Source organism: Oenanthe melanoleuca, chromosome 20 (assembly GCF_029582105.1).
Source record: "Oenanthe melanoleuca isolate GR-GAL-2019-014 chromosome 20, OMel1.0, whole genome shotgun sequence".
NCBI classification, from domain to species: Eukaryota; Metazoa; Chordata; class Aves; order Passeriformes; family Muscicapidae; genus Oenanthe; species Oenanthe melanoleuca.
Window position 1 is genome coordinate 6,261,815 of NC_079353.1, and position 9,256 is coordinate 6,271,070.

At 47.5% G+C, this 9,256-nt stretch overlaps 1 protein-coding gene across 1 annotated transcript; it reads right to left on the reverse strand.

Moving 5' to 3' along the window:
• Positions 1–392: 392 nt before the first annotated feature.
• LOC130261325 (uncharacterized) lies at positions 393–5,109 on the reverse strand. Its single transcript, XM_056507419.1, has 7 exons — positions 5,026–5,109; positions 4,213–4,398; positions 4,063–4,122; positions 3,543–3,872; positions 2,797–2,872; positions 2,290–2,376; positions 393–1,597 (listed from the first exon to the last, which is right to left on the reverse strand). The coding sequence occupies exons 2-7, from the start codon at positions 4,385–4,387 to the stop codon at positions 1,150–1,152; spliced, it is 1,176 nt and encodes a 391-aa protein (XP_056363394.1). The 5' UTR covers positions 4,388–4,398; positions 5,026–5,109; the 3' UTR covers positions 393–1,149.
• Positions 5,110–9,256: the final 4,147 nt, after the last annotated feature.

A 9,256-nucleotide genomic window follows, 5' to 3' on the forward strand; every position in this document is an offset into this window, starting at 1 on the left:
TTTGCATTATTTCTCATGGAACTGTGAAGAAATTAAGTACTTGAAAACACACCAAAACATATAAATTATACCACGTTTTGATTAATGCAAACCCATTGGCATTTCTTTTCCTGAATAATTTAAAAATTAAGCTGAGAAAAACAATTTCTTGTCTGAGAAGCCTCTGTAAAAGGGAATGTTTGGTATTTTGCAGCACTTCTGTCAAGTGCTGGACTGATGTCAGCATCTCATTCTTTTAACACTTAGTACAATTTTAACCCACCCACACTCCAGCTCTGAATTATTTAGGAAAAGATGTGTCTTTCTAGACCTTTTCTATAGTCTCTGAGCAAAGTGTCTGGATGCATTTGGCATTTCTCATATAGGATAAAAATACTGCATTTCAATAATAGTGACAGTGTCCACAATATGTTTATTTTTGAAGTGAAGTTGGCCCATATTTTGTCCTCCATCTCTTACTCTTGTGTCATAAAAATGTAAGGGATTTCTCCTGTATATATTTCTCCTAATAATCTGATCTTTAAAGGAAAATTAATGTAACCTCCATGGGTGACCCCTTCTCTTGTTCAGCAGGTTTTGTTAGGGAAAACAACTCTTCCATACAGCTACAGTAAAATAGACGGGAAAAAATCAAGTTTTCTTTTTCTGAATGTTTTAAGGTGTCATTTTAATGAGTCTGCCTTTCTATTCCTGCTGGAAATAAAACATTCACTGTGAGGAAATAGTAAATGCTGTCCCACAGGCAGAATTAGGTAACCAGACAGAGAGAAGCCACGTTGGGTGACACAGCCTGTCTGCAGCTGGACTCCCTCTCCCAAAGCCAACATTTCTGTGTGGAACAGTGCTACCTTCCTGACCCATTCATGGGCTCAAATGGAGCCCTGAAGCCTCTGAGCACATCCCCAGAGCCACAGAGGTGATTCTGTGCACCCACAGCGAGGTTTGCACACAGACTGCAGGTGAAGGAACTTGCAGAGTGCAGCAACCGAGCCAGGCTGGGCCAGACTCCTGCTCAGTTACTGCAGGCAGAGGTTTGGCAGTGCCTGAGCTGCTTTCAGCACAGGGCTGGCTCCCTGGGGGAAATCTACTGAGCAGCAGCTGCTCAGCTCACCTCTGCTGGGAAGGCTGCTCAGGAGACACCCCCAGACCTCAGAGACATTCTGTCTTAAACTTCTGCCTCAGGGCTTTCTGCACGTTCTGGATCTTCTCTGTGATCACGGTGTCACTGAGGTGATCCCCAAACTTCTGCTTCAGCAGCACCCTGATGATTTTGATGCAGCGTTCGTCCATCATGGGCTTTGCCTCGCGGAAGGTGTTGCCCCTGCGCCCCGTGATGGAGTGGCTCTGGATGTAGTCAGAGGTGAAGAGTTTGTAGAGCAGAGTCTTGCAGGCTGTGCTGATTTTCTGGTCAAACCTGATGGTCTCTTTGAGCTGCTCCTTGGTGTAGCCGTTGAAGAGCTCCACCACCTCACACGGCTGTCGGTGGGGCTCCTCCTGGAAGGACAGGGATTCCAGCCTCTGCACCTTCTTCTTCAGAGACAGCACGTCCTGTTGGAGGTCTGACACCATCCTCTCCAGCTGCTCCATCTTCTCTGCCCTGAAAAATTCAAGTTGCTGGTGTAAAGGCAAGAAGACACCACATCCTCATTGCGGATGTCACTCCTTCACCCGAGCAGGGATTCACTGCCTTCTGCAACCAGGGCAGGACAACTTCTCCAACACAGTATCAGCCCTTCCAGCTATTCCTGGGTGAGGAGTAAGGCAGGAGAGAAAAATGACATGGTCTGGACTTTTCACTGCTCAGGAATGTTCAGTTTAACCCTCAACTCCCTCTTGGCATGCATACATGGAGACTTTGATGCTCAATTTTCTTCTCAGTTGTAAGGAAGGACATAAAGCCTGTCTTGCAAATCCCAGGACACACATATTTGTGGTATTAAACAACAGACTTGTGGGAAATGGCAATACAAGAACCATAACTTGAATTTTTTTAGCACCCATTTCTTTGCAAGAAAACTGTCCCTAGCATCACTTTATCACTGGATACTGGTCAACAAAGTAATAAAAAATAAAACAAGGAACACACAACCAAGCTTTGTAGTTTCTGCACTGTTTTAGAGCCTTCTTGCATCTCTAAATCCAGGCCCTACAATCAGAAACACCCAGCTCGATTGTAAACTTTGGGGTTTAAAATTGCCCCACTTTGTCACCCATCTGTGATCTCACTGCTTATTCTTGTAGTGAGGAGGAAAACACAGTTAGGAAAAAGTGCCTTCTTTTGCTAGTTACCTTTCCACCTCAGCAGGACTGAAATTTTTGTGAGCCCTCTCGAAGCCATCCATCTCTTGCAAAGCATCAATCTTCCGCTCTTCACGGCTGGAAGAAACAAGCAAGTCAAAGAGCACTGCCACAAACAGCCTTGTGCTCATATTCATATACATTCCTGAGGAGAATTATCTGAAATTCAAAGCAAAGTCAATTCTGATTTCATTTGCAGCAAGAATAAAATAGATTGAGAGGGAAGATGAGGGGTTCCCCATGTGGACAAACTCCTGTGCATCCCACACAGAAAAGGGGGACCTCCCACTGACCCACCACAGAATCAGGACTTGAGAGCACAGGCTCATTTCTCTGCTCTATGTGCCCACACAAACTCCCATTATCTTCTGTGCTTTGGGTTTAACCTCCATGAGCATCTACTCAAAGCAAGCCCTGCCAGAGAATGGAGACAGTGGACAGAAATCAATGTGTGTGGTGTGAAACATTCAGGGTCCTGGCTGTGCTCTCAGGTGTTACCTGTTCAGGCAGATCTGCTGCTGGCATGGGGACAAGATGCCATCTGACTTCCTCTTCATTGGAAGGGCAACATAATCTGCAGCAGGGGTGGGAGACAAGCTGAAGAATCAGCTGTTGAAAAGGTCCTGAATCCTCCTGTCTCCAGAACAGATTATCTAAGCATCCCTGCTAGATTGCATGGCAACACATTATTCCATTTGCATAAACAATGATCCAGACAGGCTCTCCAGGACTGATCCAGGGGATTTGATATTAGGGAAAGGTGACATCTCAAGGGCTTCTGTTCCCAGTGCAAAAGATATGGTGGGGGCAAGGCAAGCAAAGCCAATGTGTCTCTGGAAGCTGCTGTTAGTCAGCAGGTAAATAAGACACCAGCATATTTTCATAAGTGCATTTAATGGGTGTGGTAGTGGGTGGAAAAATAGGGAAATGGGGAAATCTGAGAAGGTTTGACTAATGGAGAGACAGGGCTTTTGGAAATTTCAGTTATTCAGATAGGTATTCATTCAGATTGTCTTTTGGCTTGGGGGGAGGAGAACTGCTAGCCCAGGAGAGAGCTGGTGCCTGACAGAACAGAGACAATACACATGGGCATCTCCCTTTAGACACCTCTCCTGGAGGAGACCTCCCAGGTGGGAAGGGACAAAGAGACAAAGCCCATACAGAGCAAAGCAGAGGTTTTCTGGCTGCTCTGCAAATCCCCATCCCACCCTGTCACACAGAACCAGGCCAGGCCCCAAGGTTACCTCTGGCAGCTGGACCAGCCCTGTCCTCTTCACTCTGGGAAGCTGCTGGCCCTGGCATGGCCATGGTGATGAAGGAGGGAGGGGGTGTGAAGGTGCTGGCTGGGTGGGAGCTCCCTGCCACGCTCCCCAGGACACGCCTGTCCTTGAGGATGGAGCAGCTGCTGGCATCGTGGGGCAGGCTGGCCTCAGCCACCCTCAGCAGTGGCTTAGCAGGACAGGTCCTGTCACTGGGGTATTTCCTGGATGCATTCCCTGGGCTCCATTTTGGAAAGGTTTTCCTGGATTTTTTTGGTGGGGATGGCATCATGCTCTGGACAGCTGGTTCTTCTTCTGAAAGGAAGGGAGACACTCAGGATGTGTGATGGGGCAGCAATGTTGTATATCCTCCACTCCCACCCAGTGCTCTGCACTCTGTTTGCAGTGATGGGAAATTCATGGTGGGACTACAACATGCTCAGCATCCTCCCACCCAAAAAGCCCCCCAGAAGGGGAGGTGCAATATTCAAAAGCCCTTACTCACTTAACTTCTCCAGGAGCTGTCGATCTTCCAGCAGCTTCTTCTCCAAAATATCTTTATGCTCTGTAGGAAGAGACAATCTTTCAGCACTAAACTCCTTCTTGGAAGGTTGCTCCTGAGCAGCCCCAGACTGCAAACCCAGGTGTCACTCACCACTTATGCCTTCCACCACGCCCCAGTACAGCCCACTGAAGCCGGGGCAGCGGGCCAGGACCTGCTCCCCCAGGGTGTAGAGGTGGAAGGGCTTGCGGGGCTCCTTGATGTTCTCCATGCTGATGACCCGGCTGCCATCGGGCCAGCTGATGAGCACATAGAGCCTGGCTGCCATCAGGGCTCCACCTGCAGCAGGGAGAGCACAATGGGCATGTCACCTCAGGGGTTTGGGCTCTCCTGTGTAGCCACTAAAGCCCCAGGGAGAATCTTAAAAGGATTTTTCCAGTCTGGCTTTCTTAGGCTCAGCTAGGGTTTTTCCCAAGCTACAGATCTTTCTTTAATGTAAACATAAGAGAAAGAATTATAATAAACACCTGCTGGATCTGTAAGAAAACCTGGGACAAGAGGTGTCTCCTTCTCTGACCAATGAACTGTCTGTATTTTGTTTTTCACAAACTCTTATTTAAGGCAATGGATTTCTTCAATAAATTGCTGTTTCTTGCTCTTCCTTGCTGCATGCAAGAGGGAGTCATGTTACTGTGTCTTTTCACCACTTGGTAACTCCTATGCAGTAACACTCCTGTGGCTGGGGTTCACAAGGGCTGCTTTACCTGGGGCAGCACAGCCTGCAGATATAAAATAGCTGGCCCTGCATTTTCTCTAGTTATTTCTCTGTTCCCATCCCACCCTTCTGAGCTTGCCTTATCCTAAAGCCCTTTGCTGGGAGGCTCTCTTGGGTCTGGCTGAGCACAGCCCCACGTGCCCTCAGTGCATCCAAGTGTCCTTTGCAGTGACAGCCCAGCCAGGTCTCACCTGGGATCAGGGAGGGCCAGGTCTCACAGCTGACACTTTGAGCAGACACTGAACAAAGTACTGAGCAGGCACAGGCTGGTTCCTCTGCCCCTGTGAACCAGCACAGCTCAAATTACTTCAGTGCAGGGCATTGTCTGTGTGATATCAAGGCAGTGCAGAGAAAAGACCCTGGAAGACCCAGGGGTACTCCAGGAAATGATTATTCCTTTGCCTGTGCAATTATTTCCCCCAGTAAACATCAAAATGCTTTGATAAGGAGAACAGAAAATTCCCTTCATTGCACCCATGGGGCAACTGAGGCACGGAGCAGTGATATGTCTAAGGCAGCCAAGCAACAAAGCTGCAAGGAGCTGGATCCTAAGTCCTGGCCCTGCTCTTCCCACTGAGATGTCTCTTTCTGTCCCTGGAGCTGCAGATTTCAATCACTGCAGAAACTGGAGAGCCAGGCTGGTGGTGATTTCCAAAACCTCCCGTGCCAGAGGAGCAGCTGAGGAGCCAAGGGCTGCAGAGCTCAGGAGGGGATTCTGTCCAGCCCCTGAGGGCCTGGCAGAGCATTACCCCAGCCCTGCCTGCCCTGCTCAGCAGCAGGATTTGGCAGAAGGGTTCTGGAGACAGGGCTGAGCCATGTGCTGGGCACCAGGGGGAGAATGGTCACGGTGCCCAAAGCTGGGAAGGAGCTGGGGCAGGCACAGGAGAGTTGGAGCAGAGACAGGCTGGCAGGAAAGGCAGCTAGGACCCAATTTATTCCAGCTTCTTGTTTTGTCTCTACACCCCCATTAAAGTCCTGCCTGGAAGGTTCAAGTTCACCCTGGAGAAGTTTCTCCTACCCCACCTCTACCACCATCAGCTGCAGCAAAGCTCCCTGCAGGATCTGTAACTCTCCCCAGACCTGCCAGGATCCCCTGCTGACACTGTCCCACGTCTGCTTTTCCCCAGCCCTTTTCTCCTGACTGATGCACACCCTGGCATTGATTTTTATCAGGAAGCACCTTATACAAATTATCTGTGTGCCTGTCTCCACACATCCCCTTCCCTGCAGCAGCCCCCAGCCCTCTCCCAAACACAGAGCAGAAACTGGGATAAATGCACAGCTGAGCCCTCTCCCTGCCAGGAACAGAGCTCCACATTCCACACAGCAAACAATCCCAGCCCAAAGAGCTCTCTGGAGAGGTTTTCCTTTAACATTTCAAGAAAACACATTGATCATTGCTTCCCCAAACCAGTTGTTCATTTACCCTTATGAATGCAACAAAACTACACGAACCCACAAGCAGAGTAGGAAAAAAAAAAAAAAAAAAAGAGATCACAACCCTGATAGCAACAGAGCTGTTCCTTGCCTGGTTAGCACTGCTCCAGGTGTTGAGTCTTGCAAGATGTCTCCTGTCTCTCCAGGTCTCTGCTGCCTGCTCCAGGAGAGAGGGTGACCGGACACTTCCTTGCCTTGAGCTTGTCCCTTCACCACAGTTCCTTGTCAGGTCTCCTTTGTCTGGCTTGGAAAGCTCCCACCTGCTGTCCCCACTGCAAAGAAAAAAAAAAAAAAAAAAAAGAGCTTTTGCTTTCTTTTTTCCTGGTTGTTTTGTTTCAGCATTATTATTCCTGTTATTTTCCCATATACATATATTAATCTTTTCCTTAGCTTGTTTCAGGTCTGTTTCTTACAGGGAGAGAGAGCAAAAGAGAAGAGAAAAAGCCTTGGGTTTTTTGGAGCATGAATAAACCTTGCATTTCCATGAGTTATTCATGAATAATTCATGAAAATGCATGATTAATTCAGGTTCATGAATTATTCAGGAATAATTCTCGAACATTCCTGGTTAATTCATGCTCACACAGCGAGTGAGTCAGGCTCTAGGGCTTGGAGAATTCCTTTCTCCCTGAGACAGAAGAGAGGCTTAGAGAAGCTGCATTGTGCACTTGCTGTTTACTGCCTCTGAGAAGAGAACATATTTTGGGCCTTTTTTGAAACAAGGACTTGAAGAAAATTGAAATGCCTGCAGCCTTCTGCCCACGGAGGAATAACACAGCACCAAAAGAAAGAAAAAGAGAGAGAGAGAGAGAAAGAAATTGGACTTGCTCACAGAGGAAAGCCTGGCAGCAAGTTTTATCCCCTTTCAAAGCATCTTTCTCCCCCCACCTCCAGATTTCTCCCCAGTTAAGATACATCTCACTGCTGCAGTTTTACCTGCTGCACAAAAAAAGAGCATCCACATGGGTTTCTGCTTGAGGAGTTGAGAGGAATGTCGGATTTGTCTTTACAAAGAAGCTTTGGGTCTGCTGGTAGATAAGGTTAGCACTGAGAGATAAAAGAAACAATGGGATGGGTTCCACTGATTGATGAATGGAGAAAAGATATTTGCCTTTACAAGCAAACTCTAGGTTTGCTGATAAATGAAATTGGATATTGAAAGATAAAAGAAACAATGGGGGAAAACCATGAATTCCATAAGAATTAAAAATTAAAAGGGAGGGTTATACATTAGAGGGGATCTCAGTCGTCAGGCATTCCAGGAAGTCTGTGCCTCTAGTACCCCAGCCAATGGGGAAAGAGAGAGGGAAATTGGGATAAAAGGAGGCTGCATCCTCCAAAAATTTGAGAGATCCCAGGGGAATGCCCCATGGCCCCTCCCTTTATTTTAATAAAGTAAAAGGACTCCTCTGTCTCCTTTTTGGACATAAACCTCTGGTGTTCGTGGGTTAATTTTTCCTGGCAGAGTCAAAGGAAATTCCCATGCCCCATGCCCATCTGCCCATCTGTGTGTGTATGCACAGTGTCTCCACCCAGGTAACAACCAACAGGACAAGAGGAAATGGCCTCAGGTTGCACCAGTAGAGGCTTAGATTGGAGATCAGGAAAATTTCTTCACCAAAAGGGTTGTCCAGCCCTGGCACAGGCTGTCCAGAGCACTGGAGTCACCATCTCTGGAGGGATTTAAAAGAAGAGTGGATGTGGCACCTGGGAACATGGTTTACTGGAGAGCTTGGCAGTGCTGGGGGAATGGTTGGACTCCATGAACTTAGAAAACTTTTCCAAGCCAAAAAGATTCTTGCAGAGCTCCTTGACTCAGTGTCCCAGCCAGGGTGAGCCCTGGGCATGGCACTGGGCTCAGCAGTCAGGCCTGGTGCTCTCATCAGTGCAGGCACAAAGCTGGCCATGCAAGCTCTGTGTTTCTCCCAAAAATATCACTGCTGCAGCACCTGGGGTTCCTCAATGCTGGGCTCTTCATCCCTGCTGCATGGAGGGTCCCACAGCATGGCAAAGGATGGACCCCATGTGCCATCCATGCCATGATCCAGGCTGGACACAGCAGGGGAAGCAGCAGTGGCTTGTGTGCACAGCCCAACCAACCATCCTACCCCAGCCCTGGATGAGATGGGGAGTGACTCCAAACAGCACTGCCTGTTTATCTTAGCCAAAACCAGCACTGGAGGTTGTTGGGAGAAAGGGGGAATTCAGATGTTCAGTGACACATTAGAAAAGGACCTTGATCAGATTCACAGAATAAGAAAAATTCTGCATCTGATTTGCATATTTACAGCTTAAAAATACACCTATCAGCCCAGGTAAAAGCAGATGTTCAATAGAGAGCTGGTTGGGATTAGGTAACAAGCAGATATGAATAGAAAAGCAGAAGTATGTGACTTCAGTGTAGTTCTGAATGATGTTGCTCAGGACTGAGAGCTGCATAGTAATGAGAAATGGAAAAGCAATGATGAGAAAAATAATAGAGATACACAACAATGGAGATGAGATTGGATTCTGGTTTGAGGCAGGACTTGGTTCCAATAAAATCTGCCTGGGAAGAGGGCTGGCTTAAGCTGGCATTGTTTGCTTTCCTTTGAGGAACAACAATATCCAAAACACAACAGATGAATATTGCTAATTCAACTGCAAACCACAGGAGAGGAAGGTTTGCAGGAACCACAAGAGGAAGACAAATTGTAGTCTCATCAAACAACAGAAAAGTCAAGTGCCTGTGTATAAATATACACAGTGTTTGTGTTGAATTATTCCAGGAAAATGTGAGTCTGAAGTGAATCCCAGGTGTTTAACTTCATGAAAATCATCAAGCCCTGATTAGATTTCCCTCTCAGTCGGTGAATATGAAATCCTTGGGCAGATGTCTCAGTTCTGGGTGTAGGTAGAGTTACTGTATTCAGGAACCTCTCCTCTGCATCTCCCATTTTTTGGAAAACAAGTCTCACACAGCAGCCCCCGGTGCCAGCACACGTC